This window comes from Antechinus flavipes, chromosome X (genome assembly GCF_016432865.1).
Source record: "Antechinus flavipes isolate AdamAnt ecotype Samford, QLD, Australia chromosome X, AdamAnt_v2, whole genome shotgun sequence".
Taxonomy (NCBI): Eukaryota; Metazoa; Chordata; class Mammalia; order Dasyuromorphia; family Dasyuridae; genus Antechinus; species Antechinus flavipes.
The window spans coordinates 80,491,534-80,510,508 of NC_067404.1; the positions used below are offsets into that span (position 1 = coordinate 80,491,534).

Genomic DNA, 18,975 nt, shown 5'->3' on the forward strand with positions numbered 1-18,975 from the left:
CCCGGCCCCCATGGCTCATGGAAGGGCTCGAGGAAAGAGAAGGTCACCCGGACTATTGAGATCATTTCAGTTACTTAAGTCGCATACTCTTGTCCTACTGAGAAAACATTGAAAAACATCCATAATCCAGTTCTCCCAGAATTCATTCGGGAGCTCCTGAAAGCCGGGACAGCCAGGAGGGGGTGGGGGAGTGGGGGATGCAGAGAGAAGCCCCGGGCCCTCGAGCCCTCGAGCCCTCGGTCAGGGGGATCCGAAGACATAATGACAGACATGGAAACTGAAGGAGCAGTTGTAAGGCCAGGGGTCAGGAAGGGCTCCCCGGGAGCTGAGCCTCGGAGGAAGCTGGGAATCTTCGAGGAGAAAGGGCACTGCAGACAGGGGGGACCCCCGGTTTAGGCAAAGATGGAGGCAGGAGATCTGGGCCGAGGTAAGGGAAAGGAGAGTGCCCGAAAAGCTGGAAACGGGCAGCGGACCCGGCCGGGGCTTTGGCGGGTGCCCTCGTTACCAGGGAGGGCTTCTGGTGTGCTGTAGTGACAGAGATCACAAAGCGCATAAAGGAAAGGAAAGCTCGGCAAGACGTTACAATAGCCAAGGCAAAAATTCGGAGTACGGGAAGTGGCCTTGGAGGGGAGCCAAGGAAAGATGTAGAAGAAGGAGTGAGAGTTGCGAAGTTGGAGTGCTGAAGATGCTGGCGGGGGGAGGGGGGGCAGAGGGAGTGAACGGGGTGGGTGAGATGAAGGAAAAGAGGCAATCGAAGAAAGGGAGACGGGGAACAGCGGGAGGGCAACGGAGAGAGCGCTACAAAGCGAGGCTGAGGGAGAGAGAAAAGGAGCCGGGGGTCAGAGAAGCGGCTGGCCACAGTCGACGTCTGGGAAATGGGATAGAGGAGGAGGAGGAGGAGGAGGAGGAGGAGGAGGAGGAGGAGGAGGAACTGAGAGAGTCTGCGAGAAAAAGGCAGCCATGGGAATAGAGCCCTTCTCCCAGGGACACCCAGATGCAGAGGCACGAGGGAGGAGGGGCCAGGGAAGTCCACACAGCCCCAGCCCAAGATTTCAGCCTTATCTGTCCACGGGCCGATGGGCGGGGCCAGGGACAGAAATACAGGCTCCGGTGTCGGACCTCGCGTTCGTCCTCAGTGCAGGGCAACAGGTAGGAGCGGCCGCCCCTCCCTCCCTCCCTCCCTCGCTGCGCCCCGACCACCGCGCTCCCTGCCCCCTTTCCGCCCGTGCCTCTGCCGTCGGTCTCGGGGGCCACACGCTCTGATCCTTGCTGCTAGTCCCTAGTGAGTGTGTGTGTGTAGTGTTTGTGTGGGGTGTGGCGAGTCTGTGTATGTAAGGTGTGTGTCTGAGTAGTGAGTCCGTGTGAAGAATATATCTGTGTGTCCCGTGTTTGTGTGTAGTGTCTGTGTGCGTGTAGGGTGTGTGTGTCTCGAGTTTCTGTGGCTAGGGTATGTGTGGGTAGTATCTCAGTGGGTAGGGTGTGTGTGTGTGTGTGTGTGTGTGTGTATAGTGTGTTTGTTAGGATATGTGGATAGCGTCTCCATATGTAGTGTGTCTATGTCCGTGTGTACGTGAGTGTGTAGTTTGTGTCTCTGCGCAGGGTACATCTGAGTATGAAGTGTCTGTGTGTGTGTGTGTGTCTCCGTGTGTTCAGCCCCTTGCACCCCCTGCCTTTTTCTCCCCGTTAAGTGCTTCTCCATCCCCGGCTCCGAGTCCCCGCTAACTAGTTTTTCTTTTCCCGTCCTTCACTCCCTCTCTCCCGCCCGACTCTCCCGCTCATCTCTCCAAGCTCGTCTCCGGCCTCACTCCCTGTCCCAGGCTCACCTGTCTCTCCCTCTTCTTCCTCCCTTGTGTCTCCCCTGCCTTCTCTCTCAGTCCTTCCTCCTCCCATCTTTTCTCTCGTCTCTCGTCCCTTCCTCCCTCCCACTCTTTCTCTTCTCTCATTGCCCAGATAACCTTGGGAAAGCTCCTGGCTATCTAGGGGAGGTTTTCTTTAGGGGGGCTGCAGGCAGAGGAAGGGATGAAGGATACCGAGTCGAGGGGAGATGGAGGGCCTCAAGAATAGTCAGGGGCCTGGTTTGTGATTAGGGAGGTCAAAGGGCCCCGGATGAGTCCGGGATGGGACGCCCCAGTCGTGTGGTTGGGACCTTGCCTGATTCCTTCCTTATTTCTGAGCCTCAGTTTCTTCCTCCATCATATACGGGGATTGAATTCAATGGCCACTCAACGGCCACTTTGAATCTGATGTTCTGTGAATTGGAGTCCCTTGCGTCTCTGGGCCTCCATTTCCTTCGATCGTACTTCATACGGTCACAGCTTTAGAGCTAGAAGAGAGCGGCCCTTCGGACTCATCAAGTCCGACCCCCTTCTGTACAGAAGGGGCCTCTTGGAGCTAGGCTGGTTTTCTGAGGTCTCTTCCAGCTCTGATGTTCTCTGAAAGGTGGAATGCTCAGGAGCCTCGAAGGCCAACCTGAATCTAAAGGGATCCCTTCTATAACCCACGAGACTTTGTTTTAAGAGCTCCATGAGGGGGAGGTCACAGCCTCACTTTGGGGGAGCCAACCAGTGAGCAGCTTTTCCTGACCTCCTGTCTAACCCAGTATCTCTGGACCTTCTCCTCCTGAGTCCCGGAGCTGCCCTCAAAGGGCAAGCAGAACCGAGCCAGCACCTCTTCCCCATGCTAGGCCTCCAGAGATCCGGAGACTCCAAGATCCCAGAATTAAAGGGTCGGATGAATCCAGGAATCTAGGACAGAATGCTAATATCGGACAAGGGCCCAAGATCCCAGCATGCGGGGTGCAAGAGGCGGGCAGCCCGAGCTTCCCGATGCTGGCACGCATTGACCACTTCCCCTCCAGGGCCTAACTGATTCTTGCAAAAAGGGAGCCTGGTGGTTTCTTGGGGGCCTAGGGACGGCCGGGGAGGAGGGGCCAGAAGCCACCCACTCCGACCTCCCAGGGGCCCAAAACCATGCCATGGAGAAATTCATTCCCTAAGCTTAAGGCCTTGCAGAGCAGCAAAGCAGTCTGGGAGGGGGGGTTGGGGAACCAGAGACCTTGTTCTGCTCACTGACTCAGTGTGACCCTGGAGAAATCAATTCTTCTCTCTGGGTCTGTTTCTCCTTCTGTAAGTTACAGACTTGAATGAGAATATGACCTCCAAGTCCTCTTCCAAAGCCAGTACCTATTCTGGATGGTAGATGGTAGAGACCCAGAGTATCTACTCTAGAAGCCGTCTCCTCTTCAGGGGCAACATTCTGGGGCCCACCTGATTGGTCGTCCCAGAAGCCCGAAGGGTCCGGACCTCCCCTTTTGCCTAGGCCTGGGATGGGTGGGGGCCGCACAGCTGGACCAGCCTGGGCCCGAAGATAAGCCCCAGGGACAGAGTTATCTGCCCCTGCAGCTTGGGCCTCAGATACCGAGGGGTCTGTGGGTCCCACCCCCTCACACCTTGGGGGGCTTGGGGACCAGGAGATTAGGGGAGAGGTGAAATCTCACCAGAATTGCAGACTCTACCCCTCTTTTTTGCTTCCCTTGGGTTTTTCTGTCCCCTCCAGCTTGCTCTTTCTTTCTCCCCCACTCTCTACTTGTCATGCTTTTCTTGCTCTCTTGCATATATTTACCTTCCTCTCTCTCTCTCTCTCCTTCCACCTCTTTTCTCTCCTTTCCATCCTTCTGTCTATCCATCTGTCTGTCTCTCCTTTCACCTTTCTCCCTCCTTCTCCATCTGTCTGTCCGTCTCCCTCTCTCCTTTCCTCCATCCATTTGTCTCTCTCTCACCTCCTCTCTTTCTTTCCTTCCACCTCTCTTCTCTCCTCTCCCTCCCTTTCCATCCCTCCATCTGTTGTCTGTCTCTCTCCCTCCTTCCTCCATCTGCCTCTCCCTCTCCTTTCTCCCTCTATCCATCTCTCTTCCCTCTTCTGTGTTGCTCTATCTCTCCTTCCACTGCTCTCTCCCTCCCCATCCTTCCATCTGTTCGTTTCTCTCTCCCTCTGTCCATCCGTCTGTCTGTTGTCTGTCTCTCCTCTTTTCCCTGTTTCTCCTTCCACATCTCTCCCTCCCTCTCTTTTTCTCTCCCTCCTTCCCTTCTGATTCTGAAGGGGGAAAGACTGTCTCCTAAACCTCCCACTCCCTGCTGGGGAGAACAGGGATGAAGGGCAGTCTTGGTGAACCACAATACCCTCATTTTGTAGGGGGGCCAGAGAGGGCGGGAAGGGAAGAAGACTTTCCACAGCGCCTACTACGTGCCAGGAGCTATGCCAAGTGCTTTTTAAAAATATCTCATTTGTTCCCCACAACAGCCCTACAAGGGAGGCAGTGTTATTATTTCCAGGTCACAGCAGGGGAAGCTGGGACAGAAGTGAGATGACTCGCTCAGAGTCCCCCAGCTAGTTAGTGCCTAAGGGGGATTTGAATTCAGGCCTTCCCAACTCCAGGCCCGGCTCTCTCTCTCCATTCCCCCCACAGTTGCAGGTGGAAGGGGTTTGCCTAAAGCTGCACAACTTTTTTTTTTTTTAGCTTCTTGACTAACATTTTATTTTTTTTTCCAATTTCATGTAAAAACAATTAAGTTTTTTTTTTTAACTAATTTTGAATTTGAAATCCTCTCCCTCCCTCCCCAACATTTGATGCAGGTCATACATGTGCAAACGTGCAAAACCTATGTCCCCACTGTCACGTTCACAAAGTCCCATAGCCAGCATGGACCCAAAGGGTCCCCAGCTCCCAAAGCTCCCTCGTTCGGAAAGAACAACTCTAGGCTCTCGAGGGTTGCCAATCTTGGCAAGAGTGTGGGCCGGGACCAGGACGAGCATGCGGGCCCCCACCTGCCCTCCCTTGGAGATCACAGCCTGTTCTTTTCATCTGGGGCAGTGTATGGGAGGGAGTTGGTTCTCCATGACTGGAGGTACGCAGACAGAAGTGGGAAGATTCCTTGTCAAGAGAGGTTTTAGCTCTACCCTGCATTTTTTCTCCTGCAGGCCCAATATGGCTTCCTTCCTACAGCGTTGCCCAGCCCTGGCCTGGGACAGAGTCACGTTCCTGAAGAAAATAAGGCCCCAGCTGTTGCTCAATGCTCATCGCTGCCCTGTCATGGTGGCCCGAGGCCTGGTCACATCTAGCCCAGAGGGCAAGGAGGCAAAGGCCCAAGCTTGTGGTAAGAAGCGGAGAGGCCCTGTCACCAAGCCCTACTCCCGAATACCTGAGAGCTTAGAGGACTTGGCTGAAAGGGGAAGGAAGAGGGGCACACAAGTATGGGAGGGAAGAGTGAGGCTAGGGGAGAGAAGGCTGGGCCGCCGCCTAGACTCTGGCTCTCTGGGTGTGTGAGGAAGGCTCCTGAGGTGGTCCTGAGCCCGGCAGACACAGCCTCCCTCCTTCCCTGTCCTCATTTTCCAAAGCAATGTTCATCTCCTCAGAGTTCCTTTCTCTGCGGCCCGGGCAGGACTCATTGCTCTTGTTTTGGAATAGGGTCTCTTTCCCTGGCCAAGGGCCAGTGCCCCTTCATGGAGTCTGAGCTCCAGACTGGGAAGAGCAACATTGTGCTGAAGGCTGTGCCTGAGATACTGGAGGATGTCAAGCCATTCAAACCAGGTAAGAATCCTGACCCCCGTGAATCCTAGAACCTCAGAAGTATCTGACTGGACACGAGACTCTCGGAACCCCAGCTACCCCCATAAGAGCCACAGAATATCCAGATCACAAAAATCCGAATCCGAATTAGAGAAACCCAGAACCACCTAAGAGGTAGGAGGTCCCGGCCTCAGACCCGCCTCAGAGACTCACGCGCTGCACGTGAGCCTCGAAGTTTCAGATGCCCAGAAGGAATGCTGAGAGTTACTGAGCATCCGTGGGAACTTGAACTAAGGCTCACGTAGCAATGCTATGCATAATGTTCCCATGAAGAGCAGTCAGGGCTGTTACCATCATAATGCTGGAAAACTTCAAGCCCAGAGAATCCTAGGATGTCAGAGCTGACCTCCGAGTTGAGCCCTGTCAGAGTACAGGGAGCCGGGGGGCATCATGCAACCTCTAGCTGAAAAAGCGCCAGCATCAAAGGAGTCCCTCCTTCCCAGAACGGTCCATCCCAATCACCCAAGACCTAGTTCTGCTACTGACTTCCTGTGGGACTTTGGGCCAATTCCTTCCTCTCCCTAGGCCTCAGTTTCCTTATCTGTAAAAAGAAATGAGTGGGCTGAACTAGTGGCTGTCCAGTTTTCGATCTGATCTCTTCCTCCCTTCCCGGGAGGCCCATCTTGTTATGGGGTGGTGATGATTTGTTCCAACGTCCCCTCTGTGAAGACTGAAAGTAAATCAACGTGTGCTATGTTCACTTTTTTTCTTTTTCTTCTGGTTTTTTTCCTCTCGTGGTTTTTCGCTTTTGTTCTGATTTTTCTCTCCCAAGATGATTCATAAAGAAATGTGTATTTTAAAAAATTAAGGAGAGATAGAGCAAGACAGAAGAGGGAAGAGAGATGGATAGAGGGAGAAAGGAGAGGGAGAGGCAGATGGAGGAAGGAGGGAGAGAGACAGACAACAGATGGAAGGATGGAAAGGGAAGAAGAGGAGAGAAGAGAGGTGGAAGGAGAGAGAAAGAGAGGTGAGAGAGAGACAAAAATTAGTGTACAATCAGAAAAAAAGAGAAAACGATTTTAAAAAGGAGAAAAAAAAAGTCCCCTCTAACAAGAACTTGGCTGGAGCAGAATTGGAAAGGACTTAATTCAGTTCCTTTATTGAATAAGAGGAAAGTGAGGCTCGCAGAGGGAGAATGGAACTGCTGAGGATCCCTCTGACAGTGAGAGGAAGATCTGCAGTTGGAGGGCCATCTAGCCCAATGCCCTTCCGTTATGGGGAGAGGGCGGTGAGAAAAGATGGAGTAAGTGTTCTGCCTCAGGCTTGGCAAGGCTGTGCCGCTCAGTCAGGCAAGGAGCCAGTGGCTGAGAGGGCAAAGGGGAATGGTACTGAGTAGGAACAGAGGCCATTCTAAGGCTGTCACTGCCAACTGCCCAAATGGGCAGCGTGCCATATTGGATAGAACACTGGACCCAGAACAATGAGCTGGGTCTAAGTGTGCTTCAGATACTCACCCACTGTGGGATTCTGAGCAAGTAACCGAGCCAACCTGAGACTGTTTTCTCTGTCTGAAAAAGTGGGAAGGGACCACGGTGATCATGGACTCCAACCTGCCTACTCTTCAGAGGAGGAAAGAGGCTCAGAGAGGTTGTTCAGATCGCCTCAAGTCATACAGCAATGGATGGTGGGGACAACACTCAAATCCTGATGACTCCTGACTGTTCACCTAGAGCTTGCCCCCATCCAATTCTTACTGGGTTTTGTTTGTTCGTTTAAACTGTATTTTAAAAAATACATATGTATTTATATAAATTTATATTATATATATATATATATATATATCATGTCATTTATATATAATTTTGGTATATCAGCTTTGGCTTAGAGCAGAGTCCACTTTTTAAATCATTCTTCCTCTCTAGTTCCGATTACTTGTCTGGTCCAAGAGATGCAGTCGAGCCTTAAGAAGCAACTCTGGGGCTCCGGAGACCAGAAATTGACCACTGAGAATAAGATCACCCACCTCATCAAGGACAATATGTCCGGTAGGTGACTCCCGAGCCAAGAGAGGGCACCTAGAGGAGCTTCGGAGGGGAGCGGCGGCATCTCAGGCACACGCACAGACCCCCGGTCTTCCCCTGCACCAGGGGAAGCAGGGTCACTGGTGGCTGAGACCTCAGGGGCCGCTCCCTGTCCGGGACTAGGGAGAGACATGCAGGAGAGAGACAGAGAAAGAGACCTGCTGGGAGGCAGAAGGAAGGAGAGGGAAAAAAGAAGAAAGTGAGAGAAGGGAGGGCTAGAAAGGAAGGTGACAGAGAATTTGGGGGGAATAGAGAGGGAGAGAAAGGAAGGGAAACTGAGTTAGAGCAGGGAGCTCTGGGGGAAGAGAGAGAGCAGTAGACTAAGAGAGACAGAAAGAGGGGGAAGAAGGGAGAGAATTTAAGATGGAGACAGACAGGGGAAGGGGAAGGGGAGAGACACCCAGGGAGTAGAGCGTGAGCGAGAGAAAACAAAACGATGAGAAGGTGAGAAGAGAAAAGAGATTGTGGGAAGAGAAGCCGGGAGGGAAGGAGGCTGTATGCCGAGAAGCAGGCCAGGAGGAGCCAGGATGGGAGAGCGGCCTCCCGAATCCTGGGTCTGAGGGACGAGGTCTCTCCACAGGAAGCCACACCTTTGGCTACGACGCCTTCTTTAGCCACAAGATCGAAGAGAAGAAGAGAGACCACACTTACCGTGTGTTCAAGACCGTCAACCGCAGGGCCGACGCCTACCCCTTCGCCCGGGACTTTTCCGAAGGGGAGAGCTCGGGCACCAAGGAGGTGTCTATCTGGTGCAGCAACGACTACCTGGGCATGAGCCGGCATCCCAGCGTGCTGCAGGCCACACAGTGAGTGTCGGGGCGCCCCTTTCACCAGAATGAGTTAGGATCGCTAAGCCAGAAGAAGTATCTCTAAACAGGAAGTCAGTCAACATTGATTCAGCGCCTACCGTATGCCAGGCCCTACGTTAAGCATTGGGGACAAAAGATAGGCAAAAGACAGGGAGTGACGGCATACAAATAAGTGGGTTCCAATGAGCCGTATCCAAGATGGAAATAAACAGAAGAAAGGGACTCGAATGAAGAGAAGCCGGGCAAGATTTCCCGTTCTAAGTGGGATTGTAGCTAGGACTTGAAAGAAGCCAGGGAAGCCAGGAGGCAGAGAGAGGAAGGAGAGAACTGAGCACAGGAGGGATGTAGATCTCCAGAGAGGAGATGGAGGATCTTGGAGGAACGGCCAGGGGGCCAGTGGCACTGTATCAAAGACTGTGTGTAGGGGACAGAGGTGTAAGAAGCCTGGATTGAAGGAGGGGGGGCAGGTCAGGCCCAACAGAGGACTCTGTAGGTGATCCTGCAGGCAATAGGGAGCCACTGGGGTTTATTGAGGAGGGGAGTGAATGCTGTGGTCAGACCTTTGACGAATGAAGGATGCATTAGAGTAGGGAGAGACTGGAGGCAAGCGGCCCCTCCGGCAGCTGTTGCACTAGTCCAGACGTCAGAGGATGAGGGCCTATAGGAGGGTGAGCAGCGAGATTAGAGAGAAAGGGGTGGATTCGAAAGACAGTACAAAGATGAAATCACGGGCCTTGGCAACAGCTTGGATGAGGCAGGGGGTGAGAGTGAGGAGTCCAGGATGACTCCTGGGGTGTCAGATGGTGTCGCCCCCCTCCCCCCCAGAGTCACAGGGAGGGGACGATGGGGAGGGTTCGGGGAAAGATGAGACTCTGGTCTCGGGACCCAGGATCTTGGGCATTTGAGAAGTCTGGGGCAGCAGGCAGGCCTGGATTCAAATCCCAGCCTGGCTGTTTTCTACTGGGGACCTCATTCTCCTGCTCTGTAAAGTAAGTTGGCAGAAAGAGCTCTCCGCGAGCCCCTTGGCAGGGATGGCGGACCCTCGGGACGGGCTTGAGGCCGGAGCCCAAGGACGTGCACCTCTCCCAGCTGCAGAATCTTAGTCTCTGAGCCAGAGAACATCAGAATGAGAGAGCCAGAGGCCCCCATGTGAACATGTTACAGAGCAGCTCAGCAAGGCTCCAACTCGGGCCTGACAAAAGCGCAAGGCTGCCATGTTGAAAGGAATGGATTTGGTGTTAAGGAAAGGGTTCAAGCACTAAGCTCTGTGTGACCTTGGAGAGTCCTTTCCAGACTTGGCTTGTTTTCTGACCTGTAAATGAGGAGGGTTGAACTACATAAGCTCTACGTTCCCCTCCAGTTCTAAATCTATAATCCTTAGAACATTTGATTGCCAGAACCAGAAAACAGACTCAGAATTGGAGCCGAGCCCCGGCCTTCTTAACTTTGAGCCCAGGGCCTTTAGTACTGTGTCATGCTACCTGGCACATGAGGGAAGACTTTCTAGAGGAGAACTTCCTGGAGGACATTCAAGCCATAAATGAAAAGGCCCACCTCCTGTGCAGAGAACTCCTAGGGCCTGCTTGGCTTGGCCGTGCCCCCCAGCCTAGGCTCCTCCCCGCAAGGCTCTGCACTTCTCCGTTTCTTTGCTAGGGACACCATGAAGCAGCTCGGAGTCGGAGCTGGTGGGACACGTAACATCTCCGGCACGAGCCAGTTCCACGTGGATCTGGAGCGCGAGCTGGCCGACCTTCACCACAAGGATGCTGCCCTTCTCTTCTCCTCCTGCTTTGTGGCCAACGACTCGACCCTGTTCACCCTCGCGAAGACCCTGCCCGGTGAGCTCCTGGGAAAGTGGCCGTTCGGCCCCATGGTTAACTTGTATGGGTGAATGAACGTCCGTACTGTACTCTCCCCAGGAGAATGTAAGCTTTCTGAGGGTGGGGATTTGTTTTTGTCTTGGAACGGTACCGGGCACACAGTGGGTGCGTGGTTAGGTGAACCGGCGAATAAAAGAACGGGTGGAAACGGGACAAGTCTGGCCATATGTTTAAAAGGATCGCACGGATTTCACCTGGATTGGAACAAGGGGGAGGGGGTGAGGAGGGGGAGGGAAATAGCGTGGAGCACACAGCCTTATAAAAATGGACACCGGCAACTAGCGTTATGTGTGTTTGAAAAAATAGAACGCTACTGAGGAAAAAAAAGAAAAGCCAGTGGGTGAATCCAGACTTACTAAACCTGTCCCCAAGGAGGAGCGCCACCGGGAAGCGGGGGGCCGGCGGGCTGCGGGCAGGAGAATGACTTTCCTCCGGACTTTGCCATTTCCTCCTGTCCGGAACTTTGGGCAAGGGCCGGCCTGCTCCCGGGCCACTTCTTTGGTAGGATGAAAGGCTCGGCCCGATTGATCTCCAAGCACCTTCTTGGTTTTACTAGCTTAGGGTTCCCTAAGTGGAAGGAGCGGGCCCCCAAAGCTGGCTCAGCTCCGCCTAACTCTGCCTGGCCTCCCCCAGGGCTTGCCAGGGGCCGGGGAGAGATAAGGCATGGGTCAGGGACTGATGGGCTCTTCTCACCCTGCCGCAGGATGTGAGATCTATTCAGATGCAGGCAATCACGCCTCCATGATCCAGGGCATCCGCAACAGTGGGGTTCCCAAGTTTGTTTTCCGGCACAATGACCCCGCACATCTGGAGGAGCTCCTGAGCAAAGCTGAGCCCCTGACACCCAAGATCGTGGCCTTTGAGACGGTGCACTCCATGGACGGTAAGACGGGGGCTGGCGCCCAGGGCCAGAGGTGGACGGTCACGCTGCCTTATTTCTCCATTAGGGACACAGCCTACCCTCTCCCTACCTCATTTCACCAATGATGACAACACGCCGTGTCCCGCCGGCTTATTTTTCCAACAGTGTCTTAACCATCCCACTTATCACTCCAAGGGAAAAAGATACCCAACCATCCCACTGCCATATTTCTGCAACAGACACTTTTCTTACCCATCCCACTCATTTTTCCAATCCGGCAAGCACAGAAGTCCAACCGTGTCACTCCCCTGCTCAGGAAGCTTCAGTGACTCCCCATTGCCTCTAGGACAAAAGACAGATTCCTCAGCCTAGAATTAAGGCCATTTGCGGCTGGAACCCCCTTTTCCAGGCTTCCTGCGCGTCCCTCCCCCTCACGTACTCTCCATTCCAGCCAGGGTGGGTCTCTTTGCTGCTCTGCAAACTTGGCATCCCATCACTTGCCACCTCGTAGGGTGAGCGCGCTCACCCCTAACCTCCGCCTCTTGGTGTTCTTAGCTGTGGGCGGCTCCTACGCCACCTCCTATAGGAAGCCTTTCCCGATGCCTCCTGTCCACATTCTGAGGATTTCCTTCTCCGTTCTGTTCCTGTGCTTGATCCACTCGGTAGAACGGAGAAGGCGGGGGCTGTTTGGAGAGCCCGTGGGGAGCACGTTCATCAGGGTTTGTTAGACTGGACCAGAAAGCGGCCCACATCATCCCACTGCCTGGGAAACACACAATATCCTAACTCTCCTATCGCCTTTCCTCAAAGCGAAACTGTCCCATACTGTAGGCGTCCCACTGCCTCACGGGCCGGATTTCAGTTAGCTCCTTTACCCCGATTACGTGCCAGACGCCGTGCGAAGGGCCGGGGACACGGGGATGACCAAACAAAACAACCATTCTATGCTTTCTCTCTTCCAAAGAATTGGTCAACTGGGTGTGGAAACCAATAGCCGAGGCCGGGGTCCGCCTGGGTGACAGAAGGAAGGGCGCCGGGGGAGGAACCTTATCTGGGAGTGGGGAGGGACAGGCCGATGCGCTGCGCAGCCGACAGCCTTTGGTCCTGTGCTGCCCTCTCTCTCCCTCCCTTCCCTTCTCTTTCCTGTCTTCCTCTCTCTCTCTCTCTCTCTCTTTCCCCCTCCTTCTGTTCTCTCCCTCTTCATCCCAATGTATTTCTGTTTCTCTTTTGCTCTCTCCTTCCCCCTGCCCCCTGTCTCTCTCTCTCTGGGTCTGTCTCTCCACCTGTTTCTCTTTCTGGAACCTGAGCTGTTTGCCAGTCTGAGTGCATCATCCCGCTCCTTTGCTCTCCCCCCCGCCATAGGTGCCATCTGCCCCCTGGAGGAGATGTGCGATATAGCCCACAAATACGGGGCCTTGACTTTTGTGGATGAGGTCCACGCCGTTGGCCTGTATGGTTCGCGGGGTGCCGGGATCGGCGAGCGTGATGGCGTCATGCACAAGATCGACATTGTCTCCGGGACCCTGGGTGAGCTTCCTCGGAGGGAGAAGGGTAGATCCCGGGACAGACTGAGGGCCTCTATGGTCCTTCCTGCCTCCTGCCTGAGGCTTCCACAGCTACCAAGTTGTGGGGGGGGGGGAGAGGGCGGGCAGAGGCGGGGGCTTTTACATCTCTCCACCTCTCCTTCCAACTCCCATCTCTGGCTGCCCAACAGACGCCGCCGTGCACATGGACGGCCCAGCTGGGAAGTACATTTTTGCTAGAAACCGGAGGGCTTAGAAGCTGGCAGAAACTTTGGGGGGTATCTAGACCAACTGCCTCATTTTTGAGATGAGGGCATCAAGGAGGGAACAAAGGAAATCGGTAGCAGAGGCAGGATTTGAACCCAGGGCCTCTGACTGTTTTGGCTTCAGCTGAAGATCCAGAAAACACAGCTAGTGATCCCCATGGAATCACTCTTTCCCTGGAAATTCAGTGGGCTTTATCGTGGATTCAGGGGACTGAGCTGGGCATCTGGGGGGCATGCACAGGACATCAAAGGGGACCCGTCAATTTAAAAGATCTTGCTGGAAACTTAGGAGATTTATGGGTGAAAGCAGAATTTAGGTGGGGATGCAGAGCCCGAGGTTAAAGGGCCCCAGGGCACAGTGGTGCCCTGGGAGGCTCCTATTCTCCCGGGAGGATGAGAGCCTTAAGGGTAGGCGATTCTCCAAGGGAGGGAGGGAGTCCTGAGCCAAGCTTTAAAGGTCTGGCCCAGGAAAGAGTGGTGACAGGATTCTGCCAGCTTCAGCTGTCCTCACCACATGGGGCCCCAGGGCTGTGGGGAAGGCACTGGGCCCATCGAACAGCTGGCTGGGCCACACCCTGGTCCCCGGGGCTCCAATCGGCCCCGGCAGACATGGCAGATGAGCTCCCTGGGCCCCGGGGCACCTAATCATCCCCAGACAGGCCCTTATCACAGCTCCTGGGCCCCTGCTGGGGCCTCGAGGAGACGCTACGTATCCCACAGAAGGAGCTTCTAAAGATGGGCCGATTCCTTCCTCCCCCACACCCTCTGACCTTTCTGCAGACCACTGAACCCCCTGCTTTCCCTCCTCCTCCTCGTTTCTTGCTCCTCCAAATTCTGTCCCTCTCATGTTCCTTCTTCTCTTCTGTTTTTCTTGCCTCTCGCTTCCTGCCTCTGTCAACTCTCCTTCATTCAAGAGACACTGACTTTTGCTACTTCTCCTTGCTCCTTGTACGTACAGAGGTAGTAAATCCCAAGGGGGGGACGGGGGAGAGAATTCAGAGCTGGGGGGAGCCTTGAGGGACGGTGGAAACAGGAAGCGCGGCCTCCCTCCTCTCTCACCCTTCTGGGCAGACGACAGACTTCTCCCTCTCTCCCTCTCTCTCACAGGAAAGGCCTTTGGCTGCATTGGGGGTTACATCGCCAGTACCCATGACTTGGTGGACACCGTGCGCTCCTATGCCGCCGGCTTCATTTTTACCACCTCCCTGCCCCCCATGGTGCTGGCCGGGGCTCTGGCCTCTGTGCGCATCCTCAAGGGCAAGGAGGGCCAAGCCCTGCGACGCGCTCACCAGCGCAACGTCCGCCACATGCGCCAACTGCTCATGGACAAGGGGCTTCCTGTCATCGCCTGCCCCAGTCACATCATCCCTATCCGGGTGAGGGAAGCCCCAGGTGACCCCTTCCCTGCCTCCCCAAACCCCTTCTCCTCCTTCGAGGCCCAGGGCGGGTGCCGGCCTCATCCGTCTATTTTGGAGAAGCCCACCCTGGCCTCTACCTCCAAGATCCTTCTCTCTTCTGAGCTGCTCAGAAAGGGGCTAGGGACACCAGGAATAGACACTGCCCCCCCGCACCCCCCCCCTGAGTCATGCCTAAGCCCACTGCTCTTCCGGAGCCAAGGTGAGGGCAGGAAGGGCTCGAGGAGGCGTGATGGCTGAATGATGTATCATGGAGTGAGTGAATGAGTAGAACAGATGGCCGAGTAAATTAAGGCGCGAAGGAGTGAATGAGTAAAAGGCATGTGAATAGTGACGGAAGAAAGGGCAAGAGGAGTTAGTGACTAAGAGAGGACAGGAGAGAAAAACACACCCCCTCAGTCAGGACTGCCAGAGAACCAGCTGGAGTGGGGGCTTGGTGCGAGCGTGGAGGCTGGGGACCCTCGGCCTCTCACCATTTAAGTTTGGACAAATCACTTCCTGCCTTCGAAAGCCAGTTTCTTCCTGTGTAAAGAGTGAGCAATTCTAAGGAGGCAGACCTCACTGACAGTGACACACTCACCACACCACTGTCTCCATGGGGCTGTCCCCCGGACGAAGGCTTAGCCCTGCTCTGATTGGCCCAATGAGGCCGTCCGAGAAGCACATTTCAGCTCAATGTAGGGAAAAGCTTTCTGAATGTGGAATGGACTCCCTTGGCAGGTAATGAGTTCCCCATCCCTGAAGGTCTCTAAGAAAAGCTGGATGACCATCTATTGGGCTGTCAGAGAGGGGGCACCTCCTCCAGGAGGCTGAGATCTGATGACAGAAGGGACTAGGGTGGCTGAGCCTATGTCCTCTCCCATGGCCTCAGGTTGGGGATGCTGCCCTCAACAGCCAAATCTGTGACCTGCTGATCTCCAAGCACAACATCTATGTGCAGGCCATCAACTATCCCACAGTGCCCCGGGGTGAGGAGCTACTGAGGCTGGCACCTTCTCCTCACCACACCCCTCAGATGATGGACTACTTCGTGGGTAAGTTTTCACTCCCCACCTACTATCCTGGCCTGCCACGGCCCTCCTGGGCCCAAGGGTGCCTCTCTTTAACCGAGCCCCGGAAAGAAGAGACTTGATTGAGCCCAGACTCAGACAGACTGTGTGTGTAGATACTGAGGAGGGGCTGGGGGCGGGGCTCACAGTGGGAGGGGATGACCCACTGTCCATATTTCCAAAGCTGAGAGAGGGAGAGGGACAGAGGGGGGAGGAAAAAAGACAGAGACGGGGAGATGGGGGGGAGACAGAGACAGACAGGGGAGGAAAAGAAAGGGAAGAGGGAGAGATGGGGAAGAGGGAGACAGAGACAGGGAAGGGAGAGAAAGAAAAAGGGAAGAGGGAGAGAGATAGAAAGAAGAGGGAAAGAGAAAGAGGGGGGAAGAGAAAGGGGGGAGGGAAGGAAAGACAAAGAATAAAGGAGCTGAGAGGCCGCTCGGAGGTCTGGCTGGAGTCCAATCCCCTCATTTCCCAGATGAAGACCTGGGGTCCATGAGTTCAAATCCCGCCCCATCCCTCTGTGCACAGCTGGGCCTTTCTATGGTTTTCTCTCCAACATGATCCATCACAGCTCACATACACTGTGCTTCAGGATTGGTTGAGCGCTGCCCTCCCATCAACCCTTTGAGCTCCCTATTTTGCAGATGAGAAAACTGAGAATGAGAGGTTAAATGGCCGCCCAGGGTCACACAGTTAGTATTGCAAGAGCTGAAATTCAAATCTGGGGCCTTGGACAAGAAAGCCGGACAAAGCAGCAAGGGGGCCAGGAGGCAGACGTGGCGGGGAGCTACAGGGAGGGGGGACCTCAGGGAGGAAGGAAAAGAGCAAGATGGGAAGAGGACCAGACACTGAGCCACCAGACTTGGGTCCAAATCCTCCTTGAGACCCTATCTCTGTGGTCACAGCCTCAGTTTCTTTCTCTGTCAAACAAGGCTGAGGACCTGCTGCTGGGAGGAATATGTCTGGCTAAAGAACGGCCCTGGGTGTCCTAGAAGTTTTAGTGCAGTCGCAAGCTTTCAGAGCTTGGAGACGCCCTGATTCTGTGACGTGACATAGGAAAGAGATGGAGAGACAAAGCTGCAGATGGGGGGGAGGGGAAGGAGCAGGGGGAGAGGCCAGATAGAGGCCAGGCACGGGAGGCAGGGCACATTTCAGATCTTGGGAGCGATGGACTCCATGAGAACCCCAATGGGCTAATGGGGACTCAGAGTTTGGGATCGCGTCTGGGTGGGTGGGACTCTAGCCAAGCAACTCCTGGGGGTCGTGGCCCTCTGGGCTCCGAGGGGCTCCTCTGTTCCACAGACATGGAGGTCTCAGCACAGAAGAGACCAGGGGTTGACATTGCCACAGAGCAACGTTGTCAGTGTCGGGCTGTTGGAGTAGAAGGGAGTTTAGAAGAGATCTGCTCTAACCCCTTCATTTTGCAGAGGGGGAGACTGAGGCCCAGAGACAAGAGGGGCCCACTAGACACCAAGGGCAGAACCAGGCCGGGGCCTGGCTCTCTGAGCCCGCTGCGCTTGCCGGGCACACCGCCGACATCGGCGGGACGGCTGCCCTGCCCGGTGGAGGAGTCCACTCCGTGTGACCGTGCCCCTTTGGCCCCCTTCTTAGTGATGAGACAAAGGAGGTGGGAGGGAGAAAGACCAGATGCTTGAAAACTGAAAAAGATCACCCTGAATTAGTATTTTTTTTTAAAAAGAGCGCTGGGCCTGGGCCACAGCCCAGCGCTGTCATGTGTGCAGTCTGGCCTTCTCTCTGAACCTCAGTTTGGTTCTTGGTAAAATCGAAAATGGGAAATGGTTTCTAAGGGTCTTTCTGGTACCGACATCATGACCTAATGTCATTTCCCTGCACTAGACTTGTGTCCTCCTCTGTAGGAAAAAAAAGGGAGCACACACTTACAATCCCTGCTTCTGGGAGAAACTGAGGGTAGTGGCTTATTCAGGTTTGAGAGCAGAGCCAGGTAAGAGAGCAGCACCCAATGGGTAAGGCTCGGGGATGGTGGGCGAAGGGGCCACCAGATGACCTAAGGAGAAGCAAACCAGCTACACTGGAAGGGGAGCGAGCCAGCTTTCAGGCCCATTGGTGGCAGGATGGCTCTGATGATAAAGAGTGGACTCTGAGTCTACAGATGTCTAACGGAGGGTCTCCCTGCTATCATTCCCACAGACAAACTGCTTGAGGCCTGGATTGAAGTGGGCTTGCCCCTCCAGGATGTCCCTTCTGCCGCCTGCAACTTCTGCCATCGCCCTGTGCACTTTGACCTCATGAGCGAGTGGGAACGCTCCTATTTCGGAAACATGGGCCCTCAATATGTCACCGTGTTTGCCTGATGGCCTGGGAGGGGGAGGGAAAGCTCCAGGCCCCTCCGGCCCCTCAGTCCCTTCCAGGGAGTGCGCTGGATCTCTGCAAGGGCGGGACCCTCGTGGTCCCGCCTCTCTGTCATCAGCATAATTTTCATTTCATTAATGCTTTGAGATTTGCATTGAGCTTTCCTACCAGCCACTCCCACTCAGCAATCATCAGAGTTCATGTATTCCTTTGCTAATCCATAGATAATAAACTGCATCCTATAGCCAGATGTCTATTTATTCGGGGGGAGGGGAGACACCGAGACACCCATGTAAGATCTGGGGAGTTTTGGGGGGGGCCAAGGGGGACACTAAAACACAGAGGGTTTTCTAAGCCTGCTCTGGGCCTTCTGTCAAAGAGACAGAAGGTCAGAGCGGCAAGGAGGATTAGAGAGCACTCCGAGGAAAAACTCATTTTATACAGGAGTAAACTGAGGCCCAGCCAGGGGTATTCTAGAATTAGGCTTGCTGGAAATCAGATTTTGTCACTGAGTCATTTCAGTCGGATCCAAAACTTTGGGACCCTGTATGGGGCTTTCTGGGCAAAGATGTTGAAGCGGCTTGGGTTTTGCCATTCCCTTCTCCAGCTCGTTTGACAGATGAGGAAACTGAGGCAAACGCACTTAAGTGACCAGCTTCAGTTAGCACAGCTAATAAGTGTCTGAAGCCGACTTTAACTGAGAAACATGAGCCTTTCTGCCTCCAGGCCCAGCATTCTCTGTGCTGTAGCGCCACCTAGCTGCCCAACTCCGCCTCTAAGTGAGAGGGACCCAAGAAGGATTAAGTAGGCCGCAGCCTGTCACCAGTGTCCAGCCATATTGGGAATGGGGTCAGAGCGCCCAGAGAACGTCCGATTGGCAAGCGAGACGGGCCGATCTCATGGCCGGGCGGGAGACCACAGCCAAACGGTGAGCAGAGACGCAGAGAAGGGCCCTCCAGTGCTCCGGAACGAGACAAGAATCGAGCAAGAACTGGAGAGGCAAACGGCCACGTAAAGAGGAGCCGCTGACACATATGGCTGAGCGGGAATCCCCGTGAGTGGGAGGACGGAGCAGGGCCATTCTAAGTGACCCTTCTAAGGCCGGCGACCGCCCTCGGCTGCAGTTCTCCCCCCTCTCTGGCAACCTGGACCTTTCACCTCTTCTGCTACCTCAGTACCCACCAAGTGTAGAC

General features: G+C 54.6%; 1 protein-coding gene across 1 annotated transcript; it reads left to right on the plus strand.

The window, feature by feature from the left end:
* The first annotated feature begins 979 nt into the window (after positions 1–979).
* On the plus strand, positions 980–18,026 carry ALAS2 (5'-aminolevulinate synthase 2). Its single transcript, XM_051968111.1, has 11 exons — positions 980–1,149; positions 4,978–5,153; positions 5,465–5,587; positions 7,489–7,611; positions 8,228–8,453; positions 10,110–10,294; positions 11,040–11,219; positions 12,561–12,725; positions 14,095–14,363; positions 15,274–15,436; positions 17,621–18,026. Exons 1-11 carry the CDS (start codon positions 995–997, stop codon positions 17,782–17,784), a joined length of 1,929 nt encoding a protein of 642 aa, XP_051824071.1. The 5' UTR covers positions 980–994; the 3' UTR covers positions 17,785–18,026.
* Positions 18,027–18,975: the final 949 nt, after the last annotated feature.

Coding starts and splice junctions, on each gene's coding strand:
- ALAS2 (XM_051968111.1), top strand. CDS start 995: ATGCAGAGGCACGAGGGAGGAGGGGCCAGGGAAGTCCACACAGCCCCA. Junction 7,612..8,227: donor CATCAAGGACAATATGTCCG/GTAGGTGACTCC, acceptor GTCTCTCCACAG/GAAGCCACACCTTTGGCTAC. Junction 12,726..14,094: donor CATTGTCTCCGGGACCCTGG/GTGAGCTTCCTC, acceptor TCTCTCTCACAG/GAAAGGCCTTTGGCTGCATT.